The following is an 18,966-nucleotide window of genomic DNA, read 5'->3' on the forward strand; positions in this document are numbered from 1 at the left end:
CAGGAGCAACGTGCTGTCTAACAAATCGTGACTCAGTTTCTACATTTGCAAGATGGTGATAATTCGGTGAAATATGGTGAATGTAGAAAGCAAACAATCAGATAGAGATCATTGCTTTGCAAATTTAAATAACTTGTGCTTAATTATACTCATTTGAGTAACTCTAGATTTCATTTAAAAAGAATTGGGTTACTTTGGACTAGAGAGATGGGTCAGCAGTTAAGAGCTCATCCAGAGGATCTGGGTTTAATTCCCAGCACCCACATTATGGTTCATAACCATCCAAACACCACTTTGAGGGGACCCATCAGGCACACACAGACAAACATGTAAACAAAACACACAAAAATTTTTTAAAATAATTCAATTACTAAACAAATCTATCTTTTTATTGCATGTAAAGTCTCAAGAAGTTTCTAATAACATCAACTTAAGACAGAATTAATTTAAGTTTAATTTCTAAAAAGAGAGAACTGATAGCTGATTGAAAATTATTCCCTTAATCATGTAGTCCTAAGATTTGGGCATCAGAGGGAGCCAAAGTAATCTGGCATGCCTGGGTCCTTCCACTTGATCATAGTTGTCAAGCTGTCACAGTAAGGATGGTGTTATTACTGTTGTGACTATAATTAAGCCGGTTGAGTTCTTCTTGGGAAGCAAAACAAAAGCTGCCATATAAACTCTATATAAAGGCATACCTCTGGTTTGTGGAGCCGTTCTGGAATATTATGACAACCAGAAATGACTGACCTATCACTTGCTTACAATTGAAATTTATTTAGCTAAGAAGATGTTATTGTGTGGTGTGACTAAACGTATATGTAATTAATTATTAATAATAGGAATGAGATCTTTTAAGTATATATCAGTGAGGTCTTGTTGAGAAACCATTAATTCCATGGGTTTTACCTCTTTCTGGTTGTTTTTAGTATAGCCATAATCAGTGTCTATACACATTATTTGATTTTTTTATTTTTGTGATAAATTTTTTTGGTATCTCGTTGATACTTTTCAAAACAAGGACTGATAAGAAACCAGCTAAGATGTCTGATTGCATGCGGGTTGATGCCCCAGGTCCTGCCTCTGAGAAAAAGGTATCGGACGGGTCTGATGCTCTTTGGGTGGATGACACCTAAATGAACATTGGTACAAAGTCCCAATTTATTTCTAATATCAGAGATCAGACCTCTACTCTTGCCTGATGCATCTAAAACAAAAAGGGGGAACTGTAGAGAGCTGCGTAATGCCGCGCCTTAAAGATGGAGCTGGTTTCCGCCTTCCACCTTCCCGATGGTAAGTGCTCTCTATCACGAACAATTCCACATTTGGATAAGGCTGAGGATCTGGCTTGCTTCCATGTATGTGGACCTATCTGCATTGCCCACATGGCACGCCTGGGTTGGCTACCCAGAGGCTATTTAAGCTGTGGGCTGGCTTTCCCCAGGGTCTGATGATTGTTCAAGGTTCCTGAATAAACTGCATTGAAAAAAAAAAAAAAAAGAAACCAGCTAAGATTTTTCACCCCAGCTGTGAATGGAATTCAGACCTTTTGTGAGAAGAGAGGTGGGTGAACGTGTTAAGGCCTAAGCACCACCAGCAGTTTGCACCATTTCACAAATTGTCAATTTTAAAAAGCCCGAAGAGAAATGATGATTTCAGTGTTACCGCCCTCTACAGAATAACTTTTCTCAACGGTAGCAGGCAAGCTGAAAGAATGCTTGGAAAAGAGAGATCAAAAGGGAAGCTGCAGAGAACACAGTGTCTGAACATACCTACCTGTCTGGGGAGTTTGGTGGACAAAGGGTGAACTCCAAGGCTGCCAGATTCTTTTACCCACTCCTTGACATCTCACTTGAAATACATATTTGCTGTTCGGCTCCAGGTAGAATTCTGACTGCTGCACAGATGTGAAGTTGGTGTCAAATTCTTTAACCTAAAATAGATGCAAAAACAGTAGTGAAGTGATGTGGTTGCCCTTGAAAACGGTTATTCTAGTAGGTGATCTATGGAACACCTGCTAGATCCTGGGGACCAGAGAAAACAACCAAGAACAAAGCTTTTTGCGTAAAACCTACACAACCACACACAGGCTTTACAATTAAAAGCAAAATACATACTGGCTTCTCTATGACAAGCTTGGAAATCTCCAGAAATTCCAAACTATGACACATTTTACACATTGGAATAGCTGTTCTCCCTCCCCCATGGAGGAATGCAGAACTTAATTGTAGTCAATCATGTTCTTTCTCTGGAGTGGATTTTTTTGTTTTTTTTGGTTTTTTTTTGAGCTAAGGTCTGACAACAGGCTAAGATCAAAAACTCAAGTGACAACACATGCTGGAGGGGTTGTGGAGAAAGGGGAACCCTCCTCCATTGCTGGTGGGAATGTAAACTCGTACAACCACTTTGGAAATCAATCTGGCACTTTTTCTGACAATACTGCTTCCTCAAGATTCAGCTATACCACTCCTAGGCATATATCCAAAAGAGGCTCAAGTACACAAAAAGGACATTTGTTCAACCGTGTTCATATCAACTTTATTCGTCATAGCCAGAACTTGGAAACAATGCAGATGTCCCTCAGTGGAGGAATGGATATAGAAATTGTGGTACTTTTACACAATGGAATACTGCTCAGCAATTAAAAACAAGGAAATCATAAAATTTGCAGGCAAACGTGGGATCTAGAAAAGATCATCCTGAGTGAGGTATCCCAGAAGCAGAAAGACACACACAGTATATACTCACTTATAAGTAGATACTAGACCTATAACACAGGAAAAACATACGAAAATCTGTACACCTAAAGAAGATAAACAAGAAGGAGGACCAGGGTAAGATGATCAATCCTCACTTAGAAAGACAAATGGGATGGACATTGGAAGAAGGAGAAACAGAAGAACAAAAAACAGGACAGGAGCCTACCACAGAGGGCCTCTGAAAGACTACCTAGCAGTGTATCAAAGCAGATGCTGAGACCCATAACCAAACTTTGGGCAGAGTGCAGGAAATCATATGAAAGAAGGGGGAGTTAGTAAGATCCCACCAGCAATGGAGGAGGGTTCTCCTTTCTCCACAACCTCTCCAGCATGTGTTGTCACTTGAGTTTTTGATCTTAGTCATTCTGATGGGTGTAAGATGAAATCTCAGGGTCGTTTTGATTTGCATCTCAAAAGGATGCAAATGCTCACTGAAGGACAGTAAGCATTTCTTTAAGTCTTTCTCTGCCATTTTATATTCCTCTACAGAGAATTCTATGTTTAGCTCTGTACCCCATTTTTTAATTGGATTACTTGATTTGTTGCTTTTTAACTTCTTGATATTCGCCTTCTGTCATATATGGGTTGCCAAAGATCCTTTCCCAATCTGTAGGCTGTCATTTTTGTTTTGATGACAGTGTCTTTTGCTTTACAGAAGCTTTTCAGTTTCATGAGGTCCCATTTATTGATTGTAGACCTTAGAGCCTGTACTGTTGGTTTTTTGTTTAGGAAGTTGTCTCCTAGGCCAATGAGTTCTAGGCTCTTCCCCACTTTTTCTTCTAACCGATTTAATGTGTCTGGTTTTATGTTGAGGTCTTTGATCCACTTGGACTTTAGTTTTGTGCAGGGTGATAAACATGGATCTATTTTCATTTTTCTGCATGTATACATCCAGTTGGACCAGCACCATTTGTTGAAGATGCTGTCTTTTTTCCATTGAATGGTTTTGGCTTCTTTGTCAAAAACCAAGTCTCCATAGATGTGTGGGTTTCTTTCTGGGTCTTTTATTCAGTTCCATTGATCCACCATTTTGTTTCTATGCCAATACCATGCATTTTTTATTACTATTGCTCTGTAGTACAGCTTGATTTCAGGGATGGAGATACCTCCCGACGATCTGTTGTTGTACAGGATCGTTTTGGAGTTTCTGGGTTTTTTTGTTTTTTCACATGAAGTTGAGAACTGTTCTTTCAAGGTCTGTAAAGAATTATGTTGGTATTTTGATGGGAATTGCATTGAATCTGTAGATTGCTTTCGGCAGAATGGCCATTTTCACTATGTTAATCCTACCAATCCATGAGCACAGGAGATCTTTCCATCTTCTGATATCTTCTTCAATTTCCTTCTCTAGAGACTTGAAGTTTTTCTCAAACAGGTCTTTCACTTGTTTGGTTAGTCACCCCAAGGTACTTTATGTTATTAGTGGCTATTGTGAAGGGTATTGTTTCTCTAATTTCTTTCTCGGCCCTTTTGTCTTTGGTATACAGGAGGGCTTCTGATTTTTTTGAGTTGGTTTTGTATCCAGCCACTTTGCTGAAGGTGTTTATCAGCTGAAGGAGTTTTTTGGTTGAATTTTTGGTCGCTCATGTATACTATCATATCATCTGCAAATGTGATACTTTGACTTCTTCCTTTCTGATTTGTATCACCTTGATCTCCTTTAGTTGTCTTACTGCTCTAGCTAAGACTTGAAGTACTACATTGAAGACATATGGAGAGAGTGGGCAGCCTTGCCTTGTCCCTGATTTCAGTGGGATTGATTTAAGTTTCTCTCCATTTAGTTTGATGTTGGCTGTAGGCTTGGTATATATTGCCTTTACTATGTTTGGCTAAGTGTCTTGTATCCCTGATCTCTCCAAGACTTTAAACATGAATGGGTGTTGGCTTTTGTCAAATGCTTTCTTGGCATCTAAGGAGATGATCATGTGGTTTTTCTCCTTCAGTGTGTTTACATGGTGAATTACATTGATGGATATTGTTTGTTGAACCACCCTTGCATGCCTGGGATGAAGCCTACTTGGTCATGGTGGACGAAGTCTTTTATGTGTTCTTTGATTGAGTTTGCAAGTATTTTATTGAGTATTTTTGCATCAATGTTCAAAAGGGAGATAGGTCTGAAGTTCTCTTTTTTTGTTGGGGCAACCAGTACTCTTAACCATTGAGTCATCTCTCTAGCCCCTTCATTATTTTAATTTTAGAAATAATACTCCTGTAATGATATATATTAGTGTCATGCCAGATACAGATGACAAAATAAAAATCAGAACTGGCTAATACATTAATATGATCCAAGAATTTCTTCTTTAATGGGTTTGGTAATCACTCACCTCTTCTGAGGATCTGCTTCCCTGCCTATTTCTCATCTTCATCAGATTATAATAGTTACCTTCCTAACCAGATGGATTTGAGTCAGTGCTTGCCACAGGCACAAAATAAGATGCTTGGTCAGTGGGAAGACTAGAAGCCCAAGTTCCCAAAAAAGCTGCACCTGATGTCAATAAACTACACTCATAACATTAAAACTCCACTAAGTGATGCCAATGAATGTATAGAAATGTTGCAGGTCCAAAACCAAAAATCACTTTAGCTTATCTGAGCCTTTCAAAATAGCCAATCTATTACCCAACTATCTCTATATATATAACTATGATGAGAACTTCCAAACTACCTCAAGGGTTTAACTTTAAGGACATTCCTAACAACCCTATTTAAATCTATCTTCAATGTCTGATGCAACCTCCTCTAACCTACCTTATTCATCAAAACTGTTTATCAAGGAGCCAATAAAATAGAAATCTTAAATCTTTTGGGGACCACTTATTTTGATAATGCCCGTTCTGACATTAACTCTGTTTATCCTCACCCTCTTTCTCAACAAAGAATTCAAAACTGCCTTACAACTCATCTTGGGCCTCTTGTTCTTCCTCTTCACTCCCCTCCCCTCCTCTCCTTTCCCTCTGATGTACTCCCATCTCTTCCTTTCCCCCCTTCTCTTTTCCCCTCACCTATGCTTTTTTTCTTCTTCCCATATCTTCCCTACATCCCATGGTCTAGACTTTCACAAACCCTGTCAAGTACACCTCAGGAGTCACCTGTGATCTCCTTATAATGGCTTAGCAACCTTTGAAGAAAATAATGTCAAAAATCACCAACATCCTAATAACTACTGGAAAAAAGATGGATGAGACTCTGGGAAGGCTGTCTACCTCCATGCTCTCAGGTGTATCTTACTTTATTTCCAAGTGATTCTCTATCTCATAACCCTCAGGCTTAACATCTATATTAAAGTCCTAATTTTCTCGTCTCTTTCAGCACAACCTTGGCTGTGGTGCTCTTTTTCTCTTCAAACTGTAAATTTTGCTCTTTTTCATTGTAGGCCTGCATAAGAATGACTAGTAATCCCCATCTGACAGACTCAGTGTTAAGCTATCTTTTCTGGAGAAATATAGCCTCAGGTAAATTTGCAGAAGGCAGCCAGATTCTTTGCCAAATGTCACGGGAATGGTCTCCAACCCAGTGAAAGTCCTTGCTTCCCTCTGAAGTCTCTCAACTTTACAACCTGTATAGCTCTCATCACCATTATGTTTAATTTCAAATCAGTTAAATACAATAAGATAGTTCATAGAGTACAAACAACTGTAATGCAAAGGGAATTATATAACAATCTTGTTAAAAAATACATTTTTTTGGTTACTTTGGAAATGCTTGTTTCATTTGTAATCTTTACTCCATTAGGTCCGACTGTGTTTCTGATTACTTACCTTTAGGTATAGTACCCTATATCACATGTAAGTGGTATGTCAGACACTGAGGGGGTAAAAAGAGTAACTCAGATTGGGATCATGAGCTATTGGTTTTGATAGGATCCTGGAGTTTCTTTACTAATGCCGTTTACCAGCATTCTTCTGTCCTAAAGAAGCTGTTCTACCTACTACTCAGCCTAGATCAGACTAGACTAGATCTAGATCAGATCCTAGAAATGAGCCTTCCTAACTATGAGGAACCTTATAATATTTAATAAATAATACATGCTCCCAAATGCACAAATTGCAATGATTGGTTAATGGGGAACTGTGAACTGAACGAGAACTGAAAATCACCCATGCCTGCAGAGATCGGTTGGTTAATTGGAACTGCAGTACCATGGAGCCTTTGAAATGTTGCAGGTCCAGAAGCTAACTATCGTACCTTAGGCTATTCTTAGTTGGAACAGCCATCCCTTGCCCATTTTTATGTCAGTATTAATATCTTGTGACTAACAGATAAAAGAACAAAACAACAACAAAACCTTTTGGAATATGTTAACTTAGACCACTAGGTTCCATCAACCCAAGAGCTAAGAGAAGATCTCGAGCATGCAGGAATGCTTCCTCCATCTCACTGAACCTGAGAGACCAAAGAATTTTGGGTATTGGTTGATAAGCCTGAACAAAGGCCAGCCAAATGGAGACATATCCAGCTACCTGGGGAAAGGAACTAGTTTTACTGCATTCTTTTCCTGCCCACTAGAGATTCAGTTGCTAGGAAACTGGCCCAGATGGCTAAGCCAGAACCATTTATGGTCTTGGCACCAAAAGTAAACCAATCATTTCAAAAGTCAATTTCCCTTACCCAATCATGTAATGCCAAGGCATGTAACTCCCTGCTTGTGTTTTTTTTTTTTTTTTTAAATCTTGTTCCCCTAGACCATGTGACCACACTCCTCTTCTGCTTCCACAAGAAGTTTGTGACCCAGGCTTGAGCTTGTAATAAAAGATCCTCATTTGTTTGCAGCGGAGTCAATTCCTGGTGGTCTCTGGGGATCTCACGAACTGGGCATAACATATTTGCCTCTCTGATGAACCCAACTTTAAACTTGCTTTGATTTATGACTTTCTTCTCTAAAACAATAAAACTTAATGAAACTGCTTTCACATTAGAACATGGAGTTTGGGGTATCCTAAATCTGTGTTCTTGAGCCATTGTTACTTAAAATGGCTCCAGAGTAAATGAACCCTTGCTTCCTTTAAGATGAGTACTGTTTTCTTTCTTTCTCTTTCTTCCTTTGTTTCTTTGTTTGTTCCTTTCTCTCTCTCTCTCTTTCTTTCTTTTGTCTTTTTTTCCTTTCTCTTTCTCTCTTTTTTTTTTTTTTTTTTTTTTGAGACAGGATTTCTCTATGTAGTTCTGGCTGTCCTGGACTTCTTTTGTAGATCAGACTGGCTTCAAACTGACAGCAATCAGCCTGCCTCTGTCTCCCAAGTGCTGGGATTAAAGGCATGTCCACCATGCCTGGCGAGTGCTGTTTTTGACTGGACAGAAGATAGACCTTTTGGGACTTTAGTCCTCTGAGCCCCCAAGTGAGCAGCTTTCTGAATACTGTGCATAGATGAAGGCCAACAAGATGGCATAGCAGGTCTTATGAGCCTGGGCCTACATATTGGAAGGAGAGAAAAGAACCAGCAGTTGTCCGCTTATCTGCACGTGCACTCTGTAGAACACGGACTCTCCCCTCCAACAAATAAATATTGCTCTGGGCATGGGAGTATAACTTTATAATGTCTGTATTTGAGAACTAGAGGCAGAAGAGTTTAAACTGCAAGCCAGGCTAGGCCACACAGTGACTCTTCATGCATTTTGAAAGTTAGCCACAGTCTAGCCTCCAGTCCCACAGGCACTAAGTAGAAACAGAGAATGAATATTTCAGCCAGAGGCCAGATAACCACTAAAAACCTGTTCCAAGCCATTGATAGCATGTTTCTAATTTACAGGCATCCATGTAGTCTTCACTTATCTGCCTTATATGAAAGTTTATTATATTTGAAAATAATAAAGAGACGTTTTCCAAATGTAACCATACTGGAACCATTTCCTAGGTCAGACTAATTACACTTAATGTGCTTACTGCTCACAGGTATTGCCCTGTGATATGATTTTATTAATGAGCCTCAAACAGACACTTAGATGCTGCTTTTTCTAAAAAGCATTGACTCCTCACTTGAGTACACAAGGTAACTAAAATCTGGAGAAAGCCTTCACTTCACTTTCATTTCAGATCCATTCATTTCCTGTAGTTTAGCTGAAGGCACAGGGATAAGTTATTGTCTTCATTTCCTCTCAGGTAGCATTGGATTCTAGAAACAGCAAGGCTACCTAGAACTACTCTGCCACCCATGTAAGAGCATGCCTCAATGAAAGGGTGTGTGTGTGGGGGGGGGACATGCCTCAGTGGAGGAGAGGCCACAGCTGGGTGCAGAGTAATCTTCTGAGCAGTCGAGCATAAGTAGTAAGCACCTTGTCAGCCCACCTTCCAGGAACAGAGCTGAGATGGAAATTAATGAGTTCACACCTAAGACAAAGACTGGGTAAGCATGTCTGCTTCTTGCCTTCTTTTTAAAACTGAACCTCATGTTAGTACTTTGAAAATGGACCTTGGGCTCACTGAATCTTTTATTTATTTGTTTTCCTATTGTGACCTATTATTTTCTGCTTTTCACATGCCCACTTTCACTTATCTCTGATTAATGTTAGATACAAGTGACCAAGCTTAGCCTGTTGGAGCTGCCAGGGTCTATAAGCTAAAAGCTTTGGCAAACCAACCATATTTCTCCCACGATACTTATTAATTATCTTGGTATTTAAATACAGTTAGTTTGTTCAAAAATTCACTTTTACCTTAATCTCATCTCAGATAGAAGCTTATACTAGCAATAAATCTTAGAGTTTTTACACTGCTTAAAGATTTGTTTTTATTTATCAGTGTGTGTGTGCATTTATATATAGGTGCCCACGGAGGTCAAAAGTGGATTGTGAGCTACTCAGTGTGGGTGTTAGGAACCAAATCATGGCCTTCTTCAAGAACAGCATTGTCTGTAACAACTGAGCCATTGCTTCAGCTTTTGAATTACTACATTTTCATTTTAAAAACAGATATCTTACTTACTCCAAATCTAACATCTTCATTTTGAATCCCTCCTACCTACTAAGTTGTCAGATTTCAGCATCAAATGCTTGGGGTTTTATATGCATGAACGTAGACACAGATTTCATCCTAAGAGACAATCATAAGAAACTAAAAATGATGCCATTTAGTTGTAAATTCAGCCTACTTAGCGATTTATAGAAGGTGGAAGATCATTTCAGGAAACCACCACATTTAGAAGTATACAGTAATTGCTGAAACTAGAGTAGTTCAATTATTGTAGCAGTGAAAAGTCTAAGAAGCAGGTCCTTCCGAAGCCCAGCCTGAACACTACTGATTGATTGGCTTTTCCTCATGGACTAAGGAACAACAAAAAACTTAGCTTACCATCCATGTGTGGTTTGTTGTTGTTTTGTATCGTATTTCACAGAATGCTTTTCCAACCATGGAGTTGCTATTCCAGGAAATTATGGTCGTGGGCACAGTAGCATTTACAGTCTCAGCCCTGGAGATGATGGATGCAGAAGGTATCACTAGAAAAAGAAACAAACCACTAATTGTTAAAAAATTTCCCCAGGGAGAAATTCATACCTTTTTATCAGTATATAGACCTATCAAAACTCAAAGTATAAAACCCCATTAAATTCATGATCTAAATAACAGCTGATGAACCTTGTCTTATTTTCTGATTTATTAAGTAAGAGAGAAACGCTTCCTTATAAGCCTAATGAAACTCCAGCTGCCGACCTCATTGTTTGGAGTATGAGAAGAGATTAAGGAGATATATTTTTTCTACGGTTTGGATTTTAAATGAGCCCAATAGCCCATGTGTTTTAAAGGCTTAGTACCCAGCTTTACATCTCCCTTCACGATTAAGGAGAGTCCATAAGGCCGGGCAATGAAGGTCCTGAGAGAATGAGAGCCCTAGAAGCCTTTGTAGGAAGCTGTGAAAGTGCACTCAGAAGGTGTTGAAGACCCCTCTCTAGGTAACACCATGACCAGGGAAGTTTAGAGAAGAATTTATTGGAATTACAGTTCCAGAGGGAGTGTCCATAATGTCAGGGAGGTACGGCAAGCAGGTGATCAGAGCAGGAAGCTGAGAGATCACATCTTCAACCGCGAACATGAGGCACAGAGAGCAAACTGGATGTGGGATGGGGCTATAAATTCTCAAAGCCCACTCAAAGTGATGGACTTCATCCAGGAAGACTGTAACAGTTCCCAATTAGCACCACTGACCAGGGACCAAGTATCACATACCTGAGCCTATGGGGGAGATTTCACTCCAAACCATTACATTCCCTTTCATATATTCCTTCTTTATTTAGTACCTGAAGACAGTCTCTCTCTCTTTTCATGGTTTTCTTTTTCTCTTCTTTCCTTTTTACATTTCTCTCTGATAGGCTTTCCTAAAGAACACAAGGTAGGCTGTTCCAGGTTCTTTCTTTTCTTTTCTTCTTTCTTTCCTTCTTCCTTCCTTCCTTCCTTCCTTCCTTCCTTCCTTCCTTCCTTCTCTCTCTCTCTCTCTTTCTTTCTTTCTTTCTTATTTTATGTCTTTACCTCTTTCTTTCATTCTGCCTTTAGTGAAAACTGCTTCATCCCTGCTTGTCTCTCTATTCACCTCTTCTATTTGTTTTCCCCCTTGATTTTTTTCTGTCAGAACAATACTAATTCCAGACATTTATGAAGTAATTAATATTGTAATGCCTGCCATACTACCAATGTTCCTGTATTTCTTAAAATGAATGGAGTTTAAGGGGTAATTTCTTTTGTTATTTAACTATTTACTCTATGTTTGTGGCACACTTACGCTTTGATATTGGTTGTTATGGTAGATAGTATTCTACTTTCAAAGTACCTTCGGACTGAGTCTGTCTAGAATACTGGCCTAACAGAGAAAATACCTAAGCCTCACTGCTGTACGTCCATTTTGAGCATGGCAAACACTTCCATTTAAAGAATAAGGTTGAAAAACAAAACAAAAAAAACCTAACGAATTGCTTACACCAGATGCTCAAGTCCAGTTATATAAGTACAAGATACATGAAAAGCAGTACACCGTGCCGCCTTCAAAAAGCATAAATTCCTCAATAATCACATCTAATGAAATCTCAGATAAATAATTTAATAAGGCTCCATAGAGCCCTGAAAACAGAACAAGCCAAACTTCAAAGTAATAGATGGAAAGCAGTAATTAAAATTGTTGAGACCCCTAAAGTCCCTTTCTCAAAGTTTGGCATTTAGACAAAAGCCAGCATTCCCTCAGGGACTTGAGAAAATAGTCTTTATCTGCTAAAAGGAAGCATCTCTGGCAAAAGGGACTTCTGCCTCTCTATTTACATATGAATGTGGTGTCTATTAACATGTAAAGTGAGCTCAGAGGCTTGTGGTGTACTTGTTTATGCTAGTTTGCAGCTCCTTCAATCCCCATTCTGAAGGGCCTGTGGTTGAAAAGCCCTCGACCTCACAGGTTCCTCTCTTCCCAGGTACCTATTCCCTTAAAAACCCTTGAAATCATCGTCACGCCCCACCCCCTTTCCCTCCTGCTTCTCTCTGCTTTTCAGAGAAACAGCCTTGGTAGTTTGGAAAAAACCTTCCCTTTTTTACACAGGGAGTGGCTGTTTCAGTTTCTTTACTGCACCCATTTCATTCAGAATCAGGGCAGAAATTCATAGACTAGAAATGAGAAAAACAATAGTAAGAATCAATTAAACAAAGAGTTGTTTCTTTTAAAAATATAAATAAAACTGACAAACCTTTCATCAGACTAACCAAGAGAGAGAGAAAAGACCCATATTAGTAAAATTAGAGATGAAAAGGAAGACATAACACATAACAATGGAATTCAGAAAGATCATTAGCATGCAGACCTTGCCTGTGAGATCATAAGCTATGATGTCTGCACTCTCCTCGGGCTTCCCTAGATCTAACATTTGTGCTCTGCCTGTGGATCTAGTGGCTTCTAATCTTTGCACCAACCCCTACTCCCCCACTCCTTGCTCCTCTTCTACAGAGAGTTGTGAGCTCATGCCTGCCTCCAATTTGGTCCCCTCGCCCACTGCCAGTTCAACTGTGCGGTCAAGGCTTTCCTGTCTATCTCCTGCCTCCTGGTACAATCTCTAGCTACAGGGCCAGAAGCCTTTATAATTCATTGTCTCTGTTTCCCCCTGTGCTCCCCATGACACATTATGTGGACTCCACAGGGAGCTCAGAGGCCTGTGAGTGCTTGCCTCCAACAAGCCCTCTTCTCTCCACACCTCCCAACTTCCATTAGTGCACCTCACGTGGACCCTGCAGAAACTTTTGACCCTTGTGCCTGTTAAGTTTCAAACCCAGGACAAGAGGCTGAAGTGCCTATTTATCATATCAAAGTAGACCTGGCCTTCAGGTTCTCCCAGCATCCCTCAGTCCCTACCTGTAACAGGGTATGCCTGACCCTGTCCCCTACCCTGAACTTTCAAGCCCAGGGACTGATCTCTCTGCTCCCTCCCTGTCTCCCTGTCTGCATGGCAACTTCATTGGCCTTGTTCTCTGAGACTGGTGAACCCACCAGGGAGCTGTTCCCAAATAAACCTGCTTTTATACTTTTAACTGGGCTTGAAAAGTATTACATTGGCCGAGACACCTATATAGTGCCTACTTCCAGCTGTCTCCTCGCACTGCACAAACAATCCAAATAATAAATGGGCTTATAGAATGACAGTTCTCAAAAGACAAAATAAAAATGACCAACAAATTTGTGATGAAATGTTTAGCTAAATTGAGGTTCTGTTTTACTCCTGTCAGATTGGCAGCCATTATGTAAGCAATAACAAAGACTGATGAGAATGTGGACAAAAAGAAAGTTTATACACTACTGGTGGGGATGTAAACCAGCCTACCCAATAGGGAGGATAGAATGGAAGTTCCTCCCAAACCTGAGACTGGAGTCATGACCCAGCTATCCCGCTTGCGGTGTCTACACCAAGGACTCAAGTCAGGGAAGACATCACAGTAGTCCAGGCACATCCACGCTCAGCTAAGTCATGGAACCAACCACTTTGTCCAACCATGGAGGGTGAGGAAAATTTGTTCAGCCATGGAAGACTGGCGTCACATCATTTAAAGGAAGATAGATGCAGTTACAGACAGTCGTATTAAGCAAATTAAACCAGTCTCAGAGTCAACCACCATTTGTTTCATCTCATTGTGGTTCCCAGATTTTGCATAGGTACGTAAAACTGCATATGAATGTATGACACGAAAGTAGAAGAGATATTGTCTAGGAGAAAAATGAGGATTAATACAAATGGGAGGATAGGAGAGGCTCGGGGATAGGAGAGAATGGATACACCAGTGAAGGTTTCTCCAGTTAATGCAGTACCTCACACAGTGAATATATACAGTGAAAATTAAAGAACGAACAAATGTTTCATGAATGGTAGCTTTTTGGAATTTTTGTGACATTAAAATGAGTCACATGTGTTTGCCTCTAGTAAGACAGACTCGCACTTGGTGCTCTTTGGCTGATCTCTGTCTTGGGAGTTGAGTACATTGCAGATAGCTCTAAGGTAACTACAGTTTGCAAATGGTCAGAAAAAAACAACCAAGCCAGTTTTCTTTGCTCAGGCCTGTAATCCCAACTATCTAGGAGGCTGAGGCAGGAGAATTGGAAGTTCAAGATCTGTGTGGGCCGCATAATCAAAACAACAAAAATTAAAAAGAACAAAACCACCTACCATTTATGTTAATGAGGTATGCCAGACTCACAGAAGCAAATATTCTGTGTCTTCTTTCATATGTGGGAATGGATTAAAAACAAATGCTTAGGTATGTAGTGTGTGTGTATGTGTTTGTGTGTGTGTGTGTGTGACATAAAAGCAGGAAGCAGACTATCAGAGGAGAGGAAGATGTGTAAAATAAGGAGTGTGATAGAATATATGTGCTATGAAAGCAAAATGGGGACTATTTTCTAGGAGGAAGTAGACCAGCAAGAGAAGGGAGAGGGGATACATGAAGAGAAAGAGAAACAAAGCATAATTGTCTTAGTTTGTTTCTGTTGCTATGATAAACTAGCTTTGGTTTGCTTTTCATTGCTGAGATAAATGCCCAAAAGCATCTTTGGGCAGAAAAAGTCTATTTGATTTACACGTGCACATCATAGCCCACCACACAGAGAAGGCAGTGTGGAACCTGGAAGCAGGAACCGAAGCAGGGACCATGGAGGAATGCTGCCTACTGGCTTGCTCTCCATGCCTCAGTCAGCCTGTTTCCTTGTATAACCCAGGACTTCTGCCCAGGGTTGGCACCACTCACAGTGGCCTGGGGCTGGCCCCTCCATATCAGTCTTAATCTAGAAAATGCCCACAGGTCAATGTAGTTCATGACATTATACTTTATGATGGTAGAAAAGTGTAAATCTCTAACAAGGAAATAAATAACAACGTGCTCAGATAATACTGAGAAGAATACTGTAAATTAATACAAATGTTTAATATTGTAAGCTTTAAAAGGCAGCACGTAAATATATCAACCAAAACCTGCTAATACTTCTTTGTTTGGTTGGTGAAGTTAGAGATGTCTATACAATTTTGAGCAATCTCTATGTACTTGGAAACAACCCTCCACGACACAAAGCACACAGCACAATTTTTTAGTATGTCAGGCCTTTTACAACAGAAGGGTCTTCAAAGAGGATCACAATCCTTGTTTCTTCCCATCTGTCTTGAAGGGTGGCACGTTATTTTAAGGCAGGTTTCATGTCTCTCTTAGTCACTCTGGCTTTTGGGAAGCAAGTTCTATAATAAAAAAGTTATAAAATCACAGCTGTCTAGAGGTGAGACCAGAAGGCTGTCCAATTGTAGAGCTACTCCAGGTGAGAAACATTTATTGCTTATAATCTGCAGGGACTTTAGGAGCACTTTGCTCACATTTAGACCACTTGATGACATCAGTGCAAATTTGTCTGTAATAAAGTGCAGCACCTCTCACTTCTTACCTATATCATCCAGATGGACTTGTAGTTGTTGGGAGTCCTTCATGCCTAGGGCATTGACAGCTTGGACCCATACCAAGTACTTCCTGCCACCTTGCAGTGAGTCAGTGGAGATGTTAACATAGCTCGAGGCAAGATATTGTTGCTCTTCTCCTGTCTCTAAACTATTAAAACACACACACACACAAATTATATTTATGTAGTTTACTTGTTCCAGAAACTTTGAATGCTATCTTTTTCACCTGATTTTAGAATTTAACCTGTTACTAAAAACTGAACCAAACTTCATTTTATCTTCTAAATTTTCAAAGACAAATTCAAACATGGTAAGGGCCATGGCATAACTTTGGTGGCTTCCAAATACTTTTCTCTTTGTAGACCTTCTACATAAAAAAAATAAATAAAAATGGTGTTATAGTCATATATAAGAATGTACAAAGTATACATATATACAAAATACACATACATATTCAGATGGTCATATATGTTGGCTTATATGTATGTTTATAGACATATATAATACTAAATGTTAAAAATTTTAAGTTCTATTTCTTTTCTCGTTTTAAATAAAGTGAAACATTTTCACAAACTCCTCTGCACCCTGTGGACATATGCACTCTGCTCACAGTGACCATTCATGGGTGACTCAGTCTTGTCCCCAGCTTGAAATAAATGAGCCACTTCAGGGAAGGAGCAATGCACCGTTTTCAGGGCACCATCAGCCTTTTCAGTTGGATGTTTATTTCTGCCACAGTACCAGGGAAGGGGTGAGGGTTGGGTGAGAGACTGAAGCAGGGTGGGAAAGGCCAACTTCACAGGTAGAAAAACCCTTAGTATATCCTAAAACAAATAAATAAAACGATATGACAACAAGTGCTGTCCTCGACCATAAAAAGGCAGGAAGTAGCTTGGAGTGGAACAATCCAGGCCCAAAAGACCCTCTAATGGAGAGCAGATAGGCTGGGGTTTACCATGCAGCTGGGGAGACGCGAACGCATAGGATCAGCTAAGCATGTTTCAGACGCATCTCTATGAAAGATAGACTTCTGGGAAATAAGATTTGGTGCAGGAGAAAGTACAGAATTTGGAATCATCCGGAAGTGAGGCCAGTGGGGATGGATATGGCTCATTTGAAAATGGAGCTAGCGGTAGTGGTGAGTGCCTGAAGTCCCAGCAGCTGGGAGGTGAGGATGTGAGAAGCCTCTATTTAAAGTCAGTCCTGTGTGCTAAGAGAGGGTTAGGCTAGCCTGGGCTACAGTGAGAGAGACCCTGTCTCCAAGAATAACGTACAATGAAATAAAGTAGAACAGATTACACCAGGTAGCTGATTAAATAGGAGGAGTCATTTGCCATCCAAGACAATGGATAGAGATGGGAGGGGAAGTAGGCAGCACAGAGATTTCTACTCAGCCAATCAATCTTGGTAAAGTCCACATGCTTTGTGCTAAACTGTCAAATTTTATTAATCAATATTGCCTTTGGACAGCAAATGGGAGAAGCAGTCCCGAACAGGAATCTTCTAGCTCCCCCAGAAAAGGAAAGGAGCCCATTTGAGCCTCTATTTTTAAATCTCTCTTAAGCAAATCAAAGAAAGAAAGAAAGAAAGAAAGAAAGAAAGAAAGAAAGAAAGAAAGAAAGAGAGAGAGAGAAAGAAAGAAAGAAGAAAAGAAAAAAGAAAGAAAGCCACATTAGTGTATTTGTGTGAGAGAGAGAGAGAGAGAGAGAGAGAGAGAGCAACCCATGAGAGTGAGCTCTTCTACCCTGTGGGTCAGATTCAAACGTAGGTCATGAGGCTTTTCAGCGAGCACCTTTACCTGCCGAGCTCTCTCTCCAGGTCCTCTATTCTAAATCTCTACTCTGAAATAACAACTCAACATTTTGGTCAGCTCCCCCAACCCTCTCTCCGGGTTCTCATATGTAGTAACCCTGACATGTAGCCCTGAAGGGGCTTGGAACTTAGTATGTAGACCAGGCTGGCTTCAAACTCACAGAGCTCTGCTTGCTTCTACCTTGCAAGTTCTGGGATTAAAAGAGCTTGCCCCTGTACCTGGCTTTTTCCTTTTTTGAGGCCTGGTTTCATGTAGCTCCCGCTGGCCTTTAAACTCCCTGTGTCGCTGAGGATGACCCTGAACTGAGAATGTGCTTCCACACCAAGTTTATTCAGAGTTAGGGGTTGAACTGGGGCTTTGTGCCTGCCAGACAAGCATTTTATTAACTGAGTCACATTTCAGCACATCACCTTCATAGTGGTGCTGTGATGCGTTGGGGAAGTCACCTGCACTTGACTTTTCTGTCCCGACTATGGTGTTCGAGCTCCTGAGTTGAGGAAGGACTGGCCTCAAGGACTTCTGACCTCACACACCATCAACTGCTTTTGTTCTAGGACACCACTTTCCTAAGACTGGTGAGGAAGAAAGAGCTCTAAAGTTACAGTTACTTCACACCTAGGGTTACATTCTAGGGCCCTTTGTTACTACATTCCTATGTAGCAACTCCTGAAGTCCTGCAGCTTCATAATACCTCAGCAAGAGTCAGAACTTGACTCATGTGACATATTCCCAGAGACACAGAAATGAGACCAGAACTTGATGCAAGTGGCATGCTTGCACGGACATAGAGATGAGGAACTAGCTTTATGCTCAAAAAAAAAAAAAAAAAAAAAAAGCTTTTAAATTAAAGTACCACAGAAATGTTGTGACAGGAAGGCCACTTTAGCAGGTGATAAAAGGTTCTCTCAGCTGACAGTCACTGGGGCCATGGCCTAGGGGTAGGGACAAAATAAGGTGTCCCTAGCAACTCGGGCTTTAAGTTGCAGTGTTTTCCCCTACTGCCTATTCCCTTTCACAGCAGCAAGGGCATCATGAGCACCCTGTGGGTGGGTGGGGTAAAAGGATGTATCTTATGGGCTAACAGTAGACAGACATGAGTTCAACTCTCAGCTAGGCCCCTTCCTAAGTTGTGAGACTTGAGGCGATTTACTTAGCGTTGCTATATTTCGGTTTACTCATCTGTGAAAGATGGCCATTGTTATCATGAATGAAAGGTAAATGCATGAGGAGAAAACGCAAGGAGATGGTTTCACACCTAATTCATTAAATTATGACATGTTAAAGGCCATTTATAATGCCACTTCCACGAATATAAATGAAATTTAAAAAATTTATGACGGGGTTTCTCTGTATCTCAGGCTGGCCTTGAACTCCTAATCCTTTTGCTTTGGCTTCCTAAGGGCTGGAGGCTGCTAGTGTGTGCACCACTACTTCTGCTTGATATATATTGTTTGTATCTGAGGTCAAAGCATATCTTGGGTTTAGCTATTTGCGTAGGTGCCTTAT

The 18,966-nt window shown here is 40.3% G+C and overlaps 1 protein-coding gene across 1 annotated transcript in view; it reads right to left on the bottom strand.

The window, feature by feature from the left end:
- The window catches only part of Il23r (interleukin 23 receptor), a 58,898-nt gene that overhangs the window by 22,357 nt on the left and 17,575 nt on the right, over positions 1-18,966 (bottom strand). The window contains exons 5-7 of the mRNA XM_060373820.1: positions 15,635-15,795; positions 10,045-10,190; positions 1,777-1,933 (exon numbers count right to left, since the gene is read on the bottom strand). Coding sequence (XP_060229803.1) covers positions 1,777-1,933; positions 10,045-10,190; positions 15,635-15,795 — 464 coding nt within the window. The remainder of the gene's footprint in view (positions 1-1,776; positions 1,934-10,044; positions 10,191-15,634; positions 15,796-18,966) is intronic.

The sequence above is a fragment of the Meriones unguiculatus genome, chromosome 21 (assembly GCF_030254825.1).
Source record: "Meriones unguiculatus strain TT.TT164.6M chromosome 21, Bangor_MerUng_6.1, whole genome shotgun sequence".
Taxonomy (NCBI): domain Eukaryota; kingdom Metazoa; phylum Chordata; class Mammalia; order Rodentia; family Muridae; genus Meriones; species Meriones unguiculatus.